Consider the following 23378-nt stretch of genomic DNA (forward strand, 5'->3'; position numbering starts at 1 on the left):
AGCTGGGTGAGAGGAAGAATATCATGGCATTGAGAACATGGTGTGACAGATGAGGGAAAATGTCCCCGTGCAGAGAAGGACACAAAGGGAGGAACAAAGCCCTTTGGCAGGAGACCAGAGTGTGGGGACAGAAAGAGGCAAATAGGCAAGAGAGAGTGAACCAAAATCAGATTTGTGAGGCAGGGACTGAGTAACAGGAGAGACAGAATGGGGAGCAGCAAAGGTGTCTGTGGAGAGAGGCCGCAGCAGGCAGGGGACAGATGTGTGGTAGGGCTCCCTTCCTCACATTCCCAAACCCAAACTGGAACTCCAGAAAGAAAGAACAATACCTCCAGAATCTGGTTCTCTTATTCAATGTCCAATCCCCAGCACCGAGAACAATGTCTGGTATATAGTGGGTGCTCAAAACACAGGGGTTGTATGAAAAGTGATACGTGCAAAAAAGATTAGGAAGCTGAGTCCCCTAAGAAATGCCATGTGCCTCGTGGCTTCCATTATTCAGGTATGAGTTGGCAGAGAGGATACCAGAGAGTTGGGCTCTGCTTACAGCACGGCTGTGCGATGCTCACCTTGGGGCCAGTTAGGGTTTGCTGTTGCAGGACCATCGAGGATCCAAGTGAAACAGGCAGTGGTCAGACAAATAGCAACTGATGAGCAAAGGAGTGGCAGAGGGTAGCCATGCTTAAAAGGCTCTGCCTCCATGTCTGTCTCCAAATCTCACCCACATGTTTAGATGTTTGAATGTCTCATCATCTAGGGCCTCTCCTTTGGGGATTGTTTCTATAGAATTTTCCACAAACTACAACTAACCCATCAAGGCCTGTCATGAGCTCAGACATTCAAAGTCACTAATATCTAGACAAGAATTGTTCTGTTAACAGAACAATTGGGAAAGCCCCAGGGAAAATGGACTCATCACAGAGAGACACCCCAAGAGACCAACATAGAAGACTGATCCAAGAGATTGGGTCAAGGGACATGGAGTCAGGCTGACTGTGGATCTCCAGATGATTCATCCCACTCCCTAGGGGATCCCCCAAGTGGAAGATGAAGCTGGGGGTGGTGTGTAGAGAAATGAAGATGAGTCAATTATCTGACTGCTCAGCTCTGGCTATGTGGTGGTCACCAACAGAGAAATAGTGGTCACCTGGGGCTTAGACAGAAAAGAATGACACAAAGTCATAAAAGTGAGGGTATCACTGAGAGATGTCATGCTCATTTAAAAAAAATAAGACTAATGATAACAGATTGAGATACAACAGGCTTCAGAAAGATTCAAGTGTCTTCCTGGAGTGACAAGATTTATACATTTTCATCTCTTCCCAGGGCACCAAAACAGAAACACTTCACTCTTCTGAATCTTTCCATCCATTTTCTCATAGTTTATCCCATCACCATGGTGATGAGGCCAGGACCTTGTGTTCATGTTTCTGCACTAGACTAGCATCCTCCTCAACTACTTCAAAAATGCATACTTCTTCTAAAGGAATTTCTTATCTAAGATAGGAATCAATGGGATAAGCAAAGCATTAGGAGAAACAGCCTCTGGATCTGATTCTCATTCTGTCATCTCAGAAAAAGGATTTGAGATTCTAGTTTCTGTTCACTAAAGGGAGGCAGAGAGGCTACTCACTTGCTTCACAAAAATGTTCTAAGACTGAGTAACGTGACAGCCAATCATTTTGCTCAAGGCAGAACAATTAAGGAACTATGGCAGAGACTGCTAATTGCTTACCCCATATCTATTCACCCTTCCCTCAATAGAAATAAAACCAGGCTTTTACTCAAGGGTGAATATATTAACCAAGAAGACTACACTTCCCAGTTTCCCTTGAGTGCAGATATGGTCAATGGAGAGGTAAGTGGATAGGGTATGTGTGTCTTCTGGGAAAGCTTCCTGGAGGTGACTGACTCAACTGAGTGGTGTCATGCCATCCTCATTCCCAACTTCCTTCTGGTTAGAGCACTAGTGGTCACCTTGAACAATAAAGTGAAAGAATGACAGCCTCAAGCTAAGGATGGTGGAGCAGAAAGATAAAAGAATACTGTTTTCTATTGACTGTGTGTTGCCACCATACTCCGGACCTCCACAATTATTTTACATTAGTGAGAAATAAACTTTCATCTTGTTTAAGCCAAACACAATTGTAATTGATAGACCCACTGTCAACCTGAGTAGCTCCCTTTTAGGCTCACCCCAACATTGGCAGGGCACAGCCAAGGGCAGAGGTGGAGGCACCTACCCTGCGGCCCGCTTGGCCCCTTCTCTTCCCACCCCTAGCTCTGTCTGCTTTGTGTGGACATCTCAGCTCACACTTCTAAGCTCATCCACAGGCTAACATTGTTCCTTATCCACTCTTCAGGACTAGGGTACACAGTTTCCACCAGGAGCACAGAGCCCCAGACAGGCTGATGTAAGCTCTGAAGATGGGCTCAGAGCCATCTGGGCAGAAAATTCCAGGATCCTAGGACTCCAAGTCATGGTCTAGAAGTGGGGGCAGGTTCCAGGTGGCATGTTCCTTTGCCCTGTGGTCTCCCTGCTGGGAGAAGCATGGCCTTTGATGGTACAGGACCTAGGGCAGGGGCCCAAGTTGCCAGGTTCTAAATGTAATACCACTAGCTTCTCTCCCCCTCACTTCCTAATCCTTCTCTTTTTTAATTCGCAACCTGACGGTAGAGCAAAACTTAAAGTAGTCCAGTTAACTATTGTTAAAACAGCCTTGGTAAGATTAGCTCTTAGAGGAAAAGCCTGGGACTACAACTTGAACTGTGCTGTTTTCCTGTTATCTTAATGACACTATCTTCTCTCTTTGTGAGACTGTATAATGAAAAATTGATCAAGTCTGGCTCTCTGGCAAGCTTTTCTTTCGGTGAACTGTCATTGGGATGGCTAAGCAAGTGTATCAATCCACTGCAATATTAATGTTAGTGTTAGTGTACTGAATGAAGGAGGAGACTCTACATCCTTGATCTCCATCATTTACACATTTGCCTCTTTGAGGAAACTCTCCACCTGACACTTAGCTGGAACTGTTTATAAAAACAGTGCACCCTGGGAGGAAGTGGCACACCCCAGCCACCAAAACTCAAACAGGGAGTGTTGCCCTCAGAGAATCTAGGGGAGCAGGTGGGAATTCTGCCCAAGAGAGGAACTCTAGAAGATGTGCCACTGAGATGACACAGGACTGGGTCCCAAACAAGCTGGGTACCTTTGTCTGTTACCCTGGAAGCCTGAGGTAGCAAGGACTGAGACGTGATGTGGCAATGCCACTGATGACAGACCCACCCTCCAAAGATTCATTCCTTGAGGAACCTGTTTCCTCTACATGGTCTGCCTGGAAAGACCGATAAAGCTGGCTTCACGGATGTGAAAATACCCAAACTGTTGCACCTTCTCTGTGTATCTTGGAAGCTCTTTTCCTTTAGTTCAGTGATTTTAAGCCTTATTTTGGATTAAGGATCTCTATGTTCTCTAGGCCGGATAATTACCAAAGGACGTGACTGTTCACCCCACTTCAGAGAACTAGTGTAGCCCCTTTCAAACTACAAGGCATAATCAAAAGAAATTGATCAGATAATGAATTAATAGGTACTTGATACAGACTGAATATTCATATACCATCCCCCGCCCCAAATTCCTCTGTTGAAACCGAATCCCCAGTGCAATGGTGTTAGGAGGTGGGGCCTTTGTGGGGGGATTAGGTCTGAGGGTAGAGGCCTCATGAATGGGATTAGTGACCTACAAAAGAGACCCCAGAGAGCTTCCTTGCTCCTTCTGCCATGTGAGGACACAGCAAGAGGATGGTCTATGAACCAGGAAGAGAGCCATCACCAGACACCAAATTTACTGGTGTTTTGATCTTGGACGTCCAGCCTCTAAAACTATGAGAAATAAATATTTGTTGTGTAAGCCGCCCAGTCAATGGTATTTTTGTTACAGCAGCCCAAACAGAGTAAGAAAGTACTTCTATTCCCAACTTTCTATCTACATTTTTTTATTCGTTTCTTATAGGAAAAAATGGAAGGCATGGGCTAAAAGATTTATAAGGTCTCTCCTAGCTCTAAAGTTCAATAGCTCTATGTAATACTATGAAATGAGAGATATCTTAAATATCTTTTCCCCGACCCTCATCTAACTTCTTCTCATCTTTCCGGTCTTGGCTTAGAAGTTACCTCCTTCCATAGGCCTTCTCTCACTCTCCCTATCCTGCAGTGTTACCACGTTTTGTAAGGAGGCCAAAGATCTTCTATTTTATTAATGAGAACTCAGCTGAGTATAATAGTCTGGGTTTCTCTGACCTTAAAACTGGAAGTTTTTTCACCTTTCTCTTAAAAAATGTGGTAATCTGATTCCTTAGGTGTGTGCTCATGGTACATATGTCCAAAAACTATTTCTAAATGCAGGCAGAAGAACAAAGACTATTTCAGCATGTTCCCTGAGAACATCTTTCATCACCAATCCAGTGACCAAAAGGGGTTGTAACTACCAGAAACCATCCACTCATATTATTATTTCATATATATCACTGAGCTCCTGCAAGGAATCAATGCGGAGGATACAACCTTAAAGATTGGTCTCTGTCCCCCCAGAATTTGCAGCCTAACAGGGAACCCACAAATTAATTTACAGATAATTATACCCTAGTAAAAGGAGTGCTATAATAGGGTAGTCCAGACAGGGGTCTCCTAGCCGACACTGTAGGCTGGGGAGGGGGAGAGAAGTCCTATGGAAGGAGCTGACTTCTAAGCCAAGACCTGAAAGATGAAAAGAACTTCCAGTTTTAAGGTCAGAGAAACCCAGACTATTGTACTCAGCTGAGTTCTCATTAATAAAATAGAAGATCCTTGGCCTTCTCATCTGAGCTCTTCAAATTAATATAAGGTCTGACGGTCCCAAAGCATTATTAATTGTATAGCAACATTATTTATATCACAAAGTTGGAAATGACATACATATCCAATCACAAAGTGATGGATAAATAAACTATGACACTCAACCGATAAACAGATGCAGCTTTGGACAATGTGCCTACAATATAATCTGAAGTCAAAAGGTGAGACATAAATTACACATGCAGTATGACTGTCATCATGTAAAATACATCAAATATATGCATATACTGTAGAAATATATACTACAGGATATTAGTAGTGGCTGTGCTTACGTGTTAGGAGTGTGTGAGTGATTTTCTTTCTATGTTTCTGAATTTTACAGATTTTCTTTAATGACCTTTAATATTTAATTCTCGTGGTGAAAAGTCAAAATAAATAAATCATTTAATTGTTCATCGAAAACATCTTATTATTTTTTGCTATAAAACTTTTGGCTATTGATACTGGGTGTGTCCACCTGCAAGATCTGTATTGAGGACCAGAGAGAAGACCCTGTGGTACAATCAGTAGAAGCGGGGGATGGAAAAACATGGACAGCTCTGGAGTAGCAACTGCATATGTAATAATAATAATCACTGATCTAAGCTCTTACTACGTGCTAGGCATTTTTTCATTATGTCCTCACAAAAACTGCAGGAGATAGGTACTACTATTACTCCCATTTTGCTGGTACGTGGAGGAGCCACAGAGTTTGATCCTGGTCAGCCTGTATCCATGGTCCACTGTTTTCTCACTATGCCATACTGCCCACTCCAATGTAAAAGGAAAGGCAGAGAGGAAAATGAGCATATTTCTAAGCCATACATTGTTTCATGCAAGGATCTCTTATGCCAGACAAGGCACAGCCTCCATTTCCATTTTTAGGAGATTCTATTTGGATAAGTCCTCAAATGAGTCCTGCTTGCCAGTGGAAATGGTCCCCAGTAACCACTTGTTCACCATATTATCTCAAGACTCTAGCCAGAGGGTCACCCATAAATTGTCCCTCTTTGGGACACCATGCTGAGTTTTGACTATAAAACATAAATCCATTGCTTTGGAGCAACAGGCTCATTTATAAATGCTCTTATAGTGGCCAACTTTGCAGACCTAGACCAACATGGATACAGTGTATGTCTGCTTAATGCTTAGTTAAAAGGTGAACACTGGTTGCTGTCTACTTCCCAGCACAATTATAGGCAACCTTTCGCCATGTGCTTATTGAAAGTAGATTCACCCTGCAAATGACTGAATATGCCCTGCTGACACCATTAGTGCACAAGCACTTTGAGGCTCTCTGTTACATGGTCACATTTTCTCTGCACAGAAACCTACTGGTGTAATACCTCTGGGAGTGAAGGGAGGGTAGACTTCACTACAAGAGAATTCCAGGAGAACAGAGCCCGATACCTGGAGAGAATTCAGTCCTGCTGGAGTCAGGTGTACCGCTAAAATACAGCCAATCCTTCCTGCCCTCCTCACCACCCCAGTGAAACACAAAGGGGGAGTGAGGAACTACAGAAACAGATTTCATGAAATTAGCTGTGCGGATTGGTCTGAAGGGAATGACATTGGGCTGAAAGGAAATCCACTTCAAATTAAAATTAAAACCAAATGTGTGAACAGGGAAAACTTAATGAGGATAAGGAAATGAATAAACAGAGAGAAATCCTAATAAGAAGACAAAATCATCAGGATAAGTGCTGTGAGGAGAACTACTTGGGGATATTACTGTATCCCATGCGCTCTCTGTCTCTTGGTCCTGTCCCCTGAGGGACAACTCTGTGGTGTCCCTCCACTTACTTTCTCTGAAACCGGACCACAGGGTCATCCAGCAGATCAGTGAAGTCAAGCTTTCTCCCCTTCTCAATGACATCTTGATGCTTGCGAACAAACAGCCACCCGATGTGGGAAAAGAAGAAGCCCCGACGGGCATTGTGGGGGTCAGCGTCAGTCTCCGAGTACTTGTGGTGGACGCGGTGGTCCCTGGCCCACTCGAAGATGTCGTTCTGTAGAGGGAATGCAGACCCTGAGTGAAGAGACAAAGCACCCTGGCACCTTCTTGAAAGCTTCTCAGCCTTCCCCTGCTCCCAACCCCCATCCTGACCACTGCCTTCCACTTTGCTCCCGTCCTCAACCCACAACCTCTCAACCTCCAACTTAATCCTTGGGGTTGGTCTGGGGTGATCTGCAACTAAACAAGAGTAAATCGTCACTTAGTAGGGATCTTAGCATGTGTTTGGGATATGACCACTGCAGGAAGTTCAGGCTTATTGATTGAACTGGAGGGGAAACCTGAAAGTTAGTTCTGGTGGAAGCTATTAAAGTCTCCAGGGCAATCATTAATGTCAAGAAAAGAGAGATTCAGTCTCAGGACAAGTCTTGGTTGTCAGAGAAGAGGGGCAACCTTGAGTATAAAAGGGGGTTGGTTTTTGGCCTGGACCTCTCTGCCCTTCCTCCCCCTGTCCAATGGCCTTCATGTCCAACTTGTGGAGATCAGGAAGCCAGTAAGTAAAAACCTACACAGCTATTTCATCAAACCTCTGCAAAATACCAAGACACAAATAATACTACTTGCGGACTGCTCTAATAGTGTCACAGAAAGGGAGTGGAGGAAACTTTGGCTTCTTGGGCAAACTGACATATTTGGCTATAACCACCATGTGAAGAAGCAGCAATGCCTGAATGGCAGGCAGTACTTGTTGGATATCAAGAGACTCTCCTGCCCAAGGAAGGAGAAGCATCAGAGTCCAGCAGATTCTGCGAAACCCATAGAAAGGGTAGGGCTCAGGCACACATGGGGAACACATCCTGTTGACCCTCTCATGATGGGAGACATGGGAGGGTGTCAGGGGGCTGGAGGTCCTGGGTGAGCTATCAGAGGGCAAGAACCAATGGCATTTAGGCTATTATTAATTAAACCTTATCTATACCCATGGGCCAGTGATATCCATAAACTTTCAATTTATGCTGTTTTCTATTTGATAATATTTTTAAAACACTGAGAAGACAAATCAGGCTTGAAGTAATGTCTGTGATAAGAAAATTAACCTGAAAATAAAAATAAATTTATATAGTATATAAGCCCATTTCTTTAAAAAATATGGCGATAGTTTTTCATACCATACTATTCAGTACTTAGTCATGTTTTTATTAGGAATCTGCCATTTCACATATATTGGCTTCATCCTGCTGATGAGAAGAGAGGAGACTTTTATTATCAAAATTCTAATAGTTCTTTTAATCAAAAAAGGGTTCATAGAGGTTTTGGTTTCTCTCGCTCACCACATGCTACTGAAAGGCTACACAACCTTGTTCATCTATAGCACCACTGAAAACTTTTCAAAATTTGCTTTACCCCTGGTTAATGGGACAGAGAGGCGGGAGGTAGGAAGACCCTAAGAAGTATATGCTCAGCTTGAATGTAAAGAGAGAAAAGAGGTGCTTAGCAGTCTGTGTAAGGCAAACATTATAGCTTGGCTTACCATAAGAAAGAGGTCTTTAGATTTTACCAGTGTATTTAAACACAGTAGTTGGAAAAAGTGAAAGCATTTATTATTTGTAATCACAGAATCTGGAGTTGGGAAGAAATTTCAAATGTCAGACAAGACCATTGCCGGCTAGAATAATTTATTCCTTTTGCATTAGTTTACTGCTTTTATTGCAATGCCCATCTGAACATACAAAGAAAGGGGAAGCCTCTTTCCCCAGTTCACAGAAGGAAAATTAAGGCTTAGAAGACATTTACTCAAGTTCATCTAAGTCAAAACAATAATGGAACAAAGATGGCTCAACTTTGGTTCTTAGTCCACACTCTTTTCAGTGAGAGAGTTACCTTATTCTCCATTTTTGGGGGGAGGGGAGGGGGGTTCTTATATAAAGAACTCTCATTTTTCTCGTTAAAAGATCGATTCCTTAATTTATCACAGTACAATTTTATAAAAACTCTAAGTAGAGAATTCCAAAGGACTAGAAACATTATTCTCACAAAATTAAGCGTAACACAACAACAAAAGAATGATGATGAAGACAAGTTGGAACAGAGATATTTATTTATTTTAATTCCTCTTACCTGGATACCTTGCCGACAAAAGCCACTTTGACTGCGACAGTGGAATGAAGCAAGGGTTTTGGCCACATTCCAAATGATTGAGCACACAATCGAGCCAAAAATACTTGAAGATGTATTTCTTTTAATCCTTTGTTATTGTTTTGTTTTTAACTCTAAAGCTGAGTCCAGTGAAAAAGTGACTCAAAGAACAAGATGTAAGTCAACAACAGGGCAGAAAGGGAACAAGATTCATAGGCTCACCCAGGGGTCTTTTTCTTTCTATTTATCTGCATTTTGCTTCTATCCTAGAGTGATTGAGAGTGGGAGCCAATCTGTGAATAACATTTGTATTTGATGAATAGCTGTGGGTACCTAGGGTGTGTTTGGTACAGTCAACATGTATGAAAAGGAAAGCTGAGGGCTGATGAGGAGGGAGAGATGGCTAAGCAAACCTCTCTGCAGAGGTGGGGAGTGAGAGGAAACATCCTGTAGCCACTGCCATAGCCCTGGCAATATACTGGTAATCTCTCCTCCTCCCTGTGTGTACATAGTGCTGTTTACTCTTGTCTGAAACTATTTGCAGCACTCCATCATCCTCGCTTCAAGGAAATGGAAAAAAAAAAAAGATGCACAGAGAGATGGTGAACTTCCAACAATGAGCTGACTCTCAAATACGTATACTCCATCTGTTCATATCCTGTGTGCATGTTTTGATAGTGGCCATGATGTTGAACTCAGCAGCAACTCCTGAAGCTTAACGACTTACACATTCTAATAAATCAATAACAAATCATTCAATTTGCAACTTAGAGTTTATACTTAACAGTTGGTTCTGGTAAGATCATAGTCTTAATATACAACCCCATTACCTTCATAAGTAGATACTCACATGTTTATCGATCATTCAGGTGGAGGAAGAGAAGAAGAGAGCAGATCAGGAGTATAGTTCAGGTGGTAGGTTTTATTATCTGAGGAGTCATACCAAGTCCTACTTTGTGATCTCCAAGAGAAATATAATACAAGCCTCATATGTAATTAAATTTTTCTAGGAATTTCCAGTCAAAATGGTAGAGTAGGTAAACACTGTGCTTCCTTTCTCTCATGACCACATCAAAAATACAATTAAACTACAAAACAACTATCATTGAGAATCACCCAAGTCTAGCTGAACTGAAATCCTACCACTAATGACATACAGAAGAAGCCACCCCAAGACTGATAAGAATGGTGGAGATGTGGAACGGGCTTCTCCCATACCACGTGTGACCATTAAAAATCAGGAGAAATGTATCAGCTGCAGAGGTACCCCCCAGAGGAGCAAGGGGGCCCAGCCCCACACCCAGCTCCCCAGCTCAGAATTCCAAGGTGAAAAGTCCTCATAACTTCTGGCTGTGGGAACCAGCAGAGACTGTGGTTGAGACGGAGGGTGACTAGAGGCCCAGGTGATCCTCTTAAAGGAACTGTGCTCCCACTTACTCACTGACGTACTCACTCACTCTGAGCTCCAGCACTGAGGCAGCAGCTTGAAAGCTGCCAGGGACATACCGAGGGGAACTGAATTGTCTGGTTTCAGGGCAAGAGCTGGAGGGGCAGCTTCCTCCCAGACAAAAGTGCTGGCAGAAACTACTGTTTTTTTGCTAAGCCCTCCCGCCTGCCAGGCATGAAGATGCAATTGACCACCATATCTCAGTCTCCATCAACCTGGCTAACACCCATTCGTTCACCAGGCCCTGATGATTCCCTTAGACTCCACCCCACCCAACTGCTTCCAGTGGCTTTTTCATATGAATGGCCTGTCTTGGCTCATGCTGTGGACTTTCCTAAAATCTCTCAAAGGTTCACAAAACTAAATCAAACAGCATCTGGCTTCAGCATGTCCTGTACATCTTGCTGAGTAGCCCCAAGCTTGGCACTAGTGGCAGCCAGCCTCAGTTGATGGCTTGGACTCTCAAGGCACATCCAAGCCCAGGCAGTCATCTGTGGATTGCCTTGTGGTTCATGCCAGGTAGCCCTGGGCAGGGCACAGACTGCAGCTGAATGTGGCCTGTGGTGGGGTCCCTCCCAGGAGGCTCCGGGGCCAGCATGCCAGGTGGCCAGCTTTGGACCAAGCCAGAGCATCACCTGACTGCCTCCAGTATGACACACCCAAAGGGCAGACTGGGCAGGCAACAGAGCCCTGCTAAAGCAAGTCCTGCTCTATAGGGTCAGACCTTGAAAAACAGCTTCTCCACTGTAGTCACGGCCAGTCCTCACAACCAATCAGCCCAAGGGTCAATCCCTCCCACCGACATGCAAATAGCAACCAAGGCTCAACTACAACAGGAGGGCACACACAACCCACACAAGGGACACACCCAGAGCACCTGGTTCAATTGACCAGGGAGACTGTACCACTGGGCCCCACAGCACACCTACTACATAAAGCTACTCTACTAAGACTGGGAGACATAGCAGCCCTATCTAATACATAGAAACAGAGGGAAGCAGCGAAAATGGGAAGACAAAGATACATGTCCCCCCAAAAAGAACAGAACAAAGCTCCAGAAAAAGAACTAAACAAAATGGAAACAAGCAATCTACCAGATGCAGAGTTCCAGTGGTTATAAGAACGTTCAAGAACGTTCAGTGATCTCAAGGAGAACTTCGACAAAGAGATAGGAAACATAAAAGTGGCGACAGAAAACAAAAAAGAACCAGGCATAAATAAAGAATACAATAAAAGAAATGGAGAATACATTAGAGGCAATCAACAATACAGTAGATGACGCAGAGGTTCGAATCAGCAATTTAGAAATAAAGGTAGTAGAACACCCAATCAGAACAGCAAAAACAAAAAGAATCCAAAAAAATGAGGACAGTTTAAGGGAACTGTGGGAGAACATCAAGTACACCAACATTTGCATCTTTCTGGGGTACCAGAAAGAGAAGAGAGGGAGAAAGGAATTGAAAACTTATTTGAAGAAATAATGACAAAAAACTTCCCTAACCTGGCGAAGGAAATAGAAACACAAGCCCAGGAAGTACAGGAAGTCCCAAACAAGATTAACCCAAAGAGGCCCACACCCAGACACATCATAATTAAAATGCCAAAGGTTAAAGACAAAGCAAGAATCTCAAAAGCAGCAAAAGAAAAGCAGTTAGTTACCTACAAGGGAGCTCCCATAAGACGGTCAGCTGATTTCTCAACAGAAACTTTGCAGGCCAGAAAGAATTGCCATGAAATATTCAAAGTAATGAAAAGCCAATATTTATAACTAAAATTATTCTATCCAGCAAAGCTATCATTTAGAATCGAAGGAGAGATAAAGAACTTCCCAAACCAATATTGCAAGGAATCTTAGAGGAACATTTTAAGATAAAAAAAAAATTTAAAATATGAATAATAAAATGGCAACAACTACATATCAATCAGCAATTACTTTAAATATAAATGGATTAAATGCTCCAAGCAAAAGAAAGGGTGGCTGAATGCATAAGACAACAAGACCCTTACATATGCTGCCTACAAGAGACTCACTTCAGATCAAAAGACACACACAGACTGAAAGTAAAAGGATGGGAAAAGATATTTCATAAGAATGGGAAAAAAAATTAAAAAGCTGGCATAGCAACACCAGACAAAACAGACTTTAAAACAAAGGCTATAATAAGAGACAAAGAACTACCCAGTAATCCCACTTCTGGGTATTTATCTGATGAAACCCAAAATGCTACTTTGAGGGGATGTGTGCATCCATATGTTCATTGCAGCATTGTTTACAATGGCCAAAATGTGGAGGCAGCCTGGGTGTCCGTGGATGGATGACTGTATAAAGAGTAGGTGATACACATATACAATGAAATATAGCTCGGCCATGTAAGGGAATGGGTTCTTGCCATCTGTGGTGGCATGGATGGACCTGAAGGGTATTATGCTGAGTGAAGTATGTCAGACAGAGAAAGACAGATGCAATGTGATTTCACTTACATGTGGATTCTAAAGAACAAAACAAACAAATAAATAAAACAGAAACAAACTCATAGATACAGAAAACATTTTGATGATTGCCGCATGGGAGGGGAGATGGGGGTGAGTGAAAAGGGTAAGGGATTAAGAAATAGAAATAGGTTGTTACGAAATAGTCATGGGGACGTAGGGTATAGCATAAAGAATACCATTAATTATACTGTAATAACTACGTATGGTGTCAGATAGGTACTAGATTTATTGGGCTGATAGATGGAAAAGGGTTTGGGGGACAGGGTGAAAAACATGAAGGGATTAAGAGGTAAATTGATAGTTACAAAATAGTCATGGGGATGTAAAGTAAAGCATAGGGAATATAGTAAAAAATATGGTAATAACTATGTATGGTGCCAGGTGGATACTAGACAAGTCAGGGGCATCATTTCTTAAATTATGTAAATGTCTAACCATTATGCTAAACACCTGAAATTAATATAAAATAATATTGAATGTCAACTGCAATTGGAAATTAAAAAGGTGGGGGGAAGGTGAAGGGGAATAAGAGATTTAAATTTCCAGATATAAAATAAATAAGTCATGGGGATGTAATGTACAGCATTACATAGGGAATACAGTTAATATTGTGATAGCATGGTACAGTGTCAAATGGTTGCTGAACTTATCATGGTGATCACTTCTTTAGGTATATAAATGCTGAGTAACTATAGTGGACACCTGAAACTAATATAATATTTTATGTTAGCTATATTTTAATAAAATTCTTTAAAAATATTTTTCTAGTAGCCACATTAAAAAAGTAAAAAGAAACAAGTAAAATTAGTTTTAATAATATATTTTACTTAACATATCCAGAATATCATTTCAATATATTATTAGTATAAATTATTGATGCAATATTTTACATTATTTTTTTCTGTACCAATTCTTTGAAATTGGGTGTGTATTTTACATTTCTAGCACACCTCAATTGGACTAGCCACATTTCAAGTGCTCAGTAGCCACATGTAGTTAGTGGCCACCATATTGGATAGTGCAGGTCTAACTCATGGCTTGGACATTTTTTTATATGTGTGTTATACTTTTAAAAATTTTTTAAATTTCAATGTTGCTTACCAGTGAGAGTATGAAATTGGCACAAACCATGTGAAGGGCAAATATGGACTGCACATATCAAAAGGGTTAAAATTCTGCATATCTAAAATCTAACAATTCATTGTCTTTATCTTAAGGAAATTTATCTTAAGGCAAAATGAATTTATCTTAAGGAAATAAAAACAGCTGTGTGTAAAATTTTAACCATAAGGCTAGTCACTGCAGTGAAAATGTGGAAAACCCCTGAATTTTCACATTACAGGATTTGATTGAGTACTGTGTGATATATTAATTCAATACTCTGTGTGTGTGTGTGTGTGTGTGTGTGTGTGTGTGTGTGTGTGTGTGTGTGTATGAGTATAAACATCTTCTGGAGAAAAATATTAAGAAAAAAAACTCTTAGGGTTACCTCAGGGGAGTGAGACTGGGAGGTAGGAGATGCAGAGAAATACTTTTACATTTTATCTTATACTCTGAAATTTTCAACAAGAACATCTGTTGGTTTTGTATGCAAAAGGCTAATTAACAAAAAAGATATTGCAGTATTGACACGGAGAGAGGAGCGGGAAAGTAGTTAAGTAAAAAGTAGTTTTCGAAATATAGGTAAAGTATGAATCCATTTTTTAAAAAAAATATGTTTTTGGGCATAGGGAAAATAAAGGAATTATATGTCAACCTGTTTATAGTGGTTTTCTCTAGGAAGTGAGATGGTGGGTGATTTTTAAAATTTTTTCTTTTAGTTTGTATTTAAAAATTTTTTATAATAAACAAGTTTTTCTTTTGTAATATGGGGAAACAAAAATTTTTTTATGTTTCTATGCTCCTGAATCAAAACAACCTAGCTTCTGCCATCAGCCCCACATTAGGAAAATCTCTGTGAAATAGTAAGATTCATCTAGTAATCCAGTCAGTTATATATGTTTACGTCCCCCTTCTTCCATCTTTGTTCTTATTAGCACTAGTCAAGCACAGTTCAACCTGTGTGACAGTGCCCTTGCTTAAACCCATCCTGTGTCTTGTACCTTTATTACTTCACTCTCTATGATAGATAATGTCCTACACAGGGTCCCTGCTGAGACTGTAGAAATTGAAATTGATCATGTGGTGATTTTTGTCCATAAGTACAGCCTTTGAGTATTATCTGGGACTTGAGCAAAGGTAATCAATCTCAAAAACTCCACTGAAGCAGATTATGAAACCACCCACTCCATCAGTAATTTTCCCTTCCTTTTCTGTTCAGAAAATTCGAGTCTAGTCCTCTAAATGGCCATAGGGGAAACTGTCTATTAAGGCCCACACAATTCCCATTAGTTAGCAAAGTAAAAGCGAAATGTAAACAGCATTAGCTCATCCCAGTCAACAGAGGTGAGACCAGAACCATTGATGGGCTTTCTTCCAGCCTAGCTACAAACACATGCTTGTTTCTGACCAGACACCAATGTGCTTGTTCTCTCCCCTCTCAGTTGTGTGGCTGCTAAAGATTCCAAAAGGGGAAATTTACCAGATGGCCTCAAAACATAGCCAAAGGGAATTCCACTTGTATTCATAATACATCTTTGTTTCCAGTCAATAGTGAAAAAGAAACTAGGAGCAGGAATGACATGTCAGCTTGAACAGGTAGGTTTTACACTAGAATGTGTGTGTCTTGTGAGTGAATGGCATCTGGTCTGGGACAAGAGTCATTGCACCAAGGGGGTCAACGAGGGAATGACACTGCTGACTCCAGTCTGTAGGGACCATGAGGCTCATTTGAAATAGACTTTCTTTCAGTCTCTGGAGCCTGAATATAATCTACTCCAGTTCAGATGCCAACATTGCACTCTTTAAACAGTAAAGAACATTCGGTGCTTTCCCCATTGTTGGTACTGGGTCAGCACTGATTTCCCCCCAGATAACACTGGCAATCTGTCAGAAGAGCCCAGAAAGTCCCCAGAAAAGGCCTGGCAATAGTCTATACTACCTGGCAAACTGAAATTTCAGGAGAACATGTCCCCACCTGCTGTCTATCCTTCACGTGGCCCTTGGCCTTAGGAGGTTTTAGAAGCTGTGCAAGAATTGAAAATCCAACTTTAGTGGTTTAAAAAGTGTTTGACAACATTTAAAAATTGCAAGGAAGGAAAGGGGTGTTTCATATTTTCTTTTATTACTCAATTGTGTAAATCTCTTACAATGAGAATGTATTTGAATAAGACTTATATTTTTATAAAACACATTTTTAACACACATTTTGAAAATGGCTTGGATAGTCCTTTTGGTAGACAAGCTAGCCTTCTGTGAATCTTCCCAGTTTGGGTTTTGGAGGGTTTTTTGGCCAGTGATGTGATCATTGTTGTCTCCTTAGCTACATCTCCTTCACTCAACGAATCAACATTTCAGGGAAGAAAGGGCCTAGAAAACAATGACAGCCCAGAAGCAATGGACCCACCTCACTCCCAGATCTTGGTTTTTAAGTACCATTTCCCCCTAAAAGGAGTCAGCACTCTTTGGTGAAAAGACTGATGCCAGAACTAGGGCAGAAGAAAAACACATGAGGAACTTGGTATATTTTGTTGTGCCAGAAAGTAAGGGATTGCTCTTAAAATGATGGCAACATGTCAAAAAGGATATAAGAGTCCATTTGTATTGCTTTCCAGTGTACAAAATGGGGTAATTTGATTAATAATTTGGGGCATTAAGATGAATACTAACAGCAATGGACTAAAATCCATTTAATAAAATAAGATTCCATGAGCCCATAATAAATAAAAAATTAAATAAATAAATAAATAAATAAGCAAGCAAGCCAACCAACAAATGTAGAAGAAATTATGGAGTTAGAAAATCATCATTTTTGTGGATGTCATGGCAATAACTGATTCAAGCAAGAATCACCAATATCTCTGCAAAAACTACTATGTAAAAGATTGATGAAACAAATTTTCACAGCTCATAGTATCTCAGCATAAATTACTCCTTAATTATTAAAAAAGGAAAAATAGTAATCTTACAGTGAGGAAACCAGGGTAGACACCACCTGAACCAAGTGACCAAAGTTCATACCACCAATATGACAAAGCGCTATCCTGTGCCTCTTGTTTGATTCTCAGGACACAAGATCATTAATTCCTGCCAAAAATGCACAATCTGGGTATAGTTATGAGGAAATGTGAGCAAACTAAAAATGAGGAGCATTCTACAAAACAACTGATTGGTCTGTACATTTCAAAAATGTCAACATCATAAAATCAAAGAAAGACTGAGGAACTATTCCAGATGAAAAGAGACTAAAGAGATATTACAGCTCATTGCAGTGCAGGATCCTGAATTGGTTCCTGGACTAGGATCGTGGATGTAGTATTGTATTAAAATTAATTTTTCTGATTTTGGTACATATGTACTGTGTTCATATGAAAGGTCTTTATTAGGAAATACACGCTGAAGTATTTAGGGATAAAAAGGCATAATGTTTATAACTTACCATTAAATGATTCAGAAAAAAATAACAGAAAAATGTATATACACACATATGGAGAGAAAAAGAATAATAAAGGAAATGAAGCAATATGTTAATAACTAGTGAATCTGGGTAAAGGTATACAGTTCTTCATGGTATTTTTGTAAGTTTAAAATTATTTAAAAATAAAAAGTTAAAACTAAAAAGGGGCCGGCCCAGTGGCTCAGGCGGTTAGAGCTCTGTGCTCCTAACCCCGAATGCTGCTGGTTCAATTCCCACATGGGTCAGTGGGCTCTTAACCACAAGGTTGTCAGTTCAACTCCTCGAGTCCCGCAAGGGATGGTGGGCTCTGCCCGCTGCAACTAAGATTGAACACGGCACCTTGAGCTTAGCCGCCTCCCAGATGGCTCAGTGGTTGGAGCGCGTCCTCTCAACCACAAGGTTGCCAGTTCGATTCCTCGACTCCCCCAAGGGATGGTGGGCTGCGCCCCCTGCAACTAGCAATGGCAACTGGACCTGGAGCTGAGCTGCGCCCTCCACAACTAAGACTGAAAGGACAACAACTTGAAGCTGAACGGCACCCTCCACAACTAAGATTAAAAGGATAACAACTTGACTTGGAAAAAAAGGCCTGGAAATACACACTGTTCCCCAATAAAGTCCTGTTCCCCTTCCCCAATAAAATCTTAAAAAAAAAAAAAACGAAAAGGAAAAAAGTCAAGGGCATCGTTCTTTAAAAATCTGATTTTCCCCTTCCACTCCATTTTTACCCCACTATCCTTGTTCAGGATTTCATCAGTTGACCTGGATTCCTGTAACAGCCTTCTAAAGCCTCCTGCCTCTAGTCCTTGCCCCTCTGCAATACTTTTGGGATACTGAGACCATACTTCCCATATTCATACCCCCACCCTCAAATACCTATCATTCCCTTGCTTATTATCTGACAAGTTTTCCATGTTACTTTTCTCATCAAGTCTAAACACTTCTTCTTGGCAATCGAAGAGCTTCAACTGGCCTAATCATTCTTATCTTTCCCACTTTGTTTTTCAATTTGACAAATATTTACTGACGGTCGGTATGTGCTAGGAGATAAAGAAGAAACAGGACAGTTAAGTGGTTATATCCTCAAGGAATTTATATTTTATGGAGGAGACAAACATAAAGTAAATGAAGTCAACATCATTTCAGGCTGGTATTAGTGGTATGAAGCAAATAAGTATGTGGGAAAACGGGGGGGGGCATTGAGCAAGGCAAAGACTTTCTCATCAGGTAATCTTTAGGTTAAAAAGAGTCGGGTGGGCGTGAGGGAGAAAGAGGGAATTGTCTCAGTAGACAGATGGATTTGGTGCAGTCCAGGTACTAAGAGAAGTCCAGTGTGTTGGGTGCATGGAGCTAGGGCAAGAGTGGTGCCAGATGAAGTCTGAGAGGTATCATGACATAATAAATAATATATATGGTCTTTGTCCCTAGTGTTTCCTGGCACCGAACTTCAAAGCATTGAAATTTCCTGAGGGACAGGAAATGGAGAATCATTCCCTAAATGATTAGGGAAACAGAGAAACCGTGGGTGACTCCCAGATTTTTGGTGGGGAAAACTAGGAGAGAAACAGTTTGGGGAGAGACGGTAGAGTCACAGCTTTGGTTTGGGGCACAATGATTTTGAGATGCATAAGAGCCATCCAGTGAGAGATGTCACACAGGTACCTGGATTTGCAATGCACTACACGCCATCAGTATCCTTTTTCAATCAGACTGACTCTATCATGCAGGGACCCCATACAGTATGTCATGATCATTCCCCTCTCTTATCTTTGCTCAAGTGTTTCCCCTATCTTCTCCCCTTCTTCCTTGCCCACGCGAACCTTGTTCACCTTTCAAAGTTCAGCTCAAAACTGCCCTTCTGCATTAGGCTTTATCCTAATACCCTAGCCCATATTCATATTTCTGTAGCCCTAAGAGGCAGTACGGAGCTTTGGAGTAATTTAACTCCACATTGTCTCATAAGAGTCCCTCTTTATTGCCCATAAGTCTGGCCAGCTCCATCAGATCGTAAGCTCTTCATGACAAGGGTCATTTCCTACACATGTCTGTGTTCCTCATGAGCATGTAGTAGTTTATGCACCTAACATTCAAAAGGAATTGACTAGCAGATTTATACAAAAGGCTGTAGAAGAATCAATAGGAGAAGATGAAGATAATAAAACGTGTCTGCCTTCTAATAGAATTTCTAAAAGCAAGGCTAGAAACTTCCTCTGGCATATGAAACTCTGTAAATCTGACCATTAATTAAAATTGTTGACTCTATGACTCCTGTAGCTATTGTATCGTTGGAGCTTAATAAAGCATATAAAATAGCATCCCTGAAATATTCCTGTGACAAGACCTATAGTTGGCGCTAATAGGAACTAGGACAGGATGAATGAAAAGCCTGAACTTTGATAAGCAAGGACCAGAGATGAAAAACAGCTCAATAGCTAATGAGGGGGCGGGGGCGGGGGAAGGCAGCTAATGGAAGGCCCCAATGTATCTGTTAGATCTAGTAGTTTTATTTAGCGTCTTCATTAATGCCTGGGAACAAGGCACAGACATTTTGTTAATAACATTGTTGGTTGGCACCAAATTAAGAGGTGCTGCAGACATCTTTGAGAACAGAGAAATAACACAGATGCATCTAAAAAGGTTAGAAATATGAATAGAAATTATCACAATGTGGTCTCATTTAAGAAAAATGCAAATGAAAGCAGCTGGGAGAGAAATCACCCAAAATGTAAAAGAATCAGTGGGTTGGGAAACCTAGAAAGCAGCAACATAAGACTGTCTGGCAGGAGAGCAATGGAATAAAGAATAAGCAGTGACAATGTGCTATCTCAGTGTAAATCGTTGGTGGCAGGTTCAGGAAGAAATAGCTTGTCAAGGAATTGCATCGTAACAGTGTCCTTCAACACCCATGAACATTTTTGGAGACAATGTGGAAAAATAAACAGACATAAGTTCAGGCCTTAGCTTCTTCAGTTGTTAGAAAAGTAATGAGACTTGGCTTCTAAGGTCCTCCAGCTCTAACCTTCTGTGGTTCTAGGAAAGGAAGATATTGGCAAGGGAGAGAGCAGGGTTAACGACGTGCCCTGTCTGAGCACTTCTAAAGATTTATGAAAAGAGGCAGAATGAAACATTTACCTTGAAAATATGTTGCCGAATAGCTTCCAAATTGACAGGACTGCATGTGGAATTCATCTTAAACAAGGGCATCTTTTTTTTTTCAATATAAATGTGGAGCCAAATTAACATATAAAATCTAGTAGTTATCTGTTTATAGAAAAACCCTCTACTCTAACAAGTATTTCTTTAAATAAAAACTCTCTGTGACTTTACAGTATGTATTTTTTTCTTTATAAAAATTTAATCACTTTGAAAAGCTAAGGAACACATCTGTTGCACAAAGAGTAAAACATCTGCATGTTTCTGCTATATTTGTGGAGGGTAGCATGCGAGACAGACTAGCCCTAATGGTTGGTGTGTCCATCTATATAGAATTACTACTGTCTTTTCTCAGACTACCTCAGGCTATCACCTTTCATTCCTTTCAAGTGATTTCACTCACCTCACCTGCTTTCACTTACCTAGATCCACAACAAAGAAGGAAGTGAGGCATCTTGGGGGCGGTGGGGCAGGGGGTGGTGGAGCCATTTAAATCTCTACTTTAAAAGGTACATTTTTATTGGTAGAAAATGTATTCCTGCCAGGTAAGTACATATGGAAAATATAGCAGGCTCGGGAGAGTTTCTCTTCTCTCTCTTTCTCTCTCTCTCTCTCTCTCTCTCTCTCTCTCTCTCTCTCTCTCTCTCTCACACACACACACACACACACACACACACACACACACCACATACTAACAACCTCCGTCCTGTCATCTGTCAAAGTATCCTGCCAATACTGCCAATATTGGAGTTACAAAGTTGTACGTATATAACAATAATGCTTTAATGAATCCGTAAGTCACATCATCATGAGCAGAGAAGTTGCTCAAAGACAGCCAAGTCTTTGTCCTTTCCACTCGATTTCTAATTGTGCCAGGAGGGCCAAATGCTGTGGAAGGAGACACTGTGAGGCATGGCGTGCAAACTCTCTTCCAGAACCACACAGGGAAGGCTTCTCGGGGCCTCAGGGTCAGGACCACTTCTGCTGCTGCCTGTTTACCCAGGAGGAGGAAACCAACCACATCCACCCATCCTAAAAAGAGGAAGGCAAACCTGTTTCTGACATGCAGAAGAAAGGTCGGACATCTGAAGCTTAGGCCTGTGGTTACGAGAGGCGGCCAACACTGAAACAGGATGTCTGCAGTGAAAGTTAGAACCTGCACAAGAGCCATGTGAGGTTCAGGATTCTCGAGCCTGCAGTAGTGTGCCAGTGTTTGGTTCTCCTTCTAACCCAGGGCCACCACATGCTGCTGCTGACACCCAGCGTCATCCTCGAGAGCACTGCCTAATGTCCCAGCCTCCCTCTTCAATGGGCACATCCACAGAAACCCAGGCTTGGCGATTGCTCCATGACCCTGAATCTGGCACAGAATCTCTAGGGTCTCATGACTGTGGTCTGAGGTTTCCTTGTGCCATTGAAATGTATGAAGCCACGTCGCTCCCTTGCTGACAACCTTACAATGCCTTCCCATGGCTTTTAGGAAAATACCCAAACTCCTTGCTATGTCTGACCACCCTGCACTGGTGCGGCCCCTGTCCCCACCAGAGGTCTCTGGCCTCTTCCACAACCGTCTCCCACACTCACGTGGACCAGCCCCACTGACCACCCATCCTTCTCTTCCTTGAACACACCATACTTGCTCCCCTTTGTTTTGGCTCCTCCTTCTGCATGGAATGCTCTTCCCCACCTGTTCTCTCCCTCAGGTCTCAGCAATCATGTCACCCCCTCGGCAAGGTCTTCTCTGACCATCGTATCTACAGAAGCCACCTCCCTGCCACCCTTTATCACATCGCTGTGCTTAAATTCTTCACATTCTTTTGTTTACTTACTTGCTTTCTCTCACTGTAATATATATGTTATGAGGACAGGGACCTAGCCTGTCTTGTTCTCCAGCGCTGGGAACAATGCTTAGCACAGGTATTTGCAAAATGAAAGGATAAATATACACTTTGACCCTGGGAGAGGCATTAGAGCATCAGTGAGAGGGTGACTGCTGGAGTGAAGCCGCCTGTGCTTGAATCCCCCTTCTGTCACTTAAATCTGTACACCCTTGGTCAGGTTATGTAGCCTCTTTCTTTTCATTTTCTCACCTATCAATTGAGGAAAATAACAGTGTCTACTTTATAGGGGTATTATCAGATGGCAACGTACTTAATGAAGTGCTGGTACATGGTTAGCACTCAAACATTGTTGTTTTTGTTGTTCTTTACCTGCCAAAGCTCATGGCCCATTACCATGTGCTATTTACAAATCACACTGTAACTTCTACTTCCTGGTCTGACATGTAACGAGCTTGGAAGTAGTCAACTCCTATCCACTCAACAAGACAAAAAAAGCCGAACAAACTGAAAGTCAACAACTCTTCTTAGATCCATCAGAGAATTGAGGTCACAGGCAAACTGCTGCCCTGAAAAGCAGAGAGACTAACAGGCAGTTACAGAGAATCACAGCCTACTGGACACAGAGGCCCAGGAGCCAGAGCCTGCAGCTGGCGCCAGGAGGGTAGGAACACTTGAAGCTGTCAGTGTTGAGTTGCTGGAGGCTTAGTGTGGACAAGCCTGAAAATTAAAAACCCCTAGAGGGCCCAGTCCTAGGGGGCTCCACACTTTCAAGAATTTTACCTCCAAGAGCCCTACCAGGGTCTCGCCATGAACAGCTGAGAAAAATCCCCTTGTTCTTCCAGAGGAAAAGGAGAGAGGTAATTGCAAAGCTCTCTGTGCTCCTTAGCAAGACCTGTCCTCAAGAGAAACTGCTTTACCAGAGCCTAA

General features: G+C 41.7%; 1 protein-coding gene across 2 annotated transcripts in view; it reads right to left on the reverse strand.

Annotated features, from left to right (window-relative positions):
* Positions 1 to 23378, reverse strand: part of SCD5 (stearoyl-CoA desaturase 5) — a 142761-nt gene that overhangs the window by 33333 nt on the left and 86050 nt on the right. The window contains exon 3 of one of the 2 annotated variants that reach the window (XM_019731353.3): positions 6676 to 6881. In XM_019731353.3, the coding sequence (XP_019586912.2) occupies positions 6676 to 6881 (206 nt within the window). Of the gene's footprint in view, positions 1 to 6675; positions 6902 to 23378 lie in introns of both variants that reach the window. The other variant, XM_074324282.2, reaches the window with a different exon arrangement.

The sequence above is a fragment of the Rhinolophus sinicus genome, chromosome 1, assembly GCF_057876585.1.
Source record: "Rhinolophus sinicus isolate RSI-liver-muscle chromosome 1, RSI-T2T, whole genome shotgun sequence".
Classification (NCBI taxonomy): domain Eukaryota; kingdom Metazoa; phylum Chordata; class Mammalia; order Chiroptera; family Rhinolophidae; genus Rhinolophus; species Rhinolophus sinicus.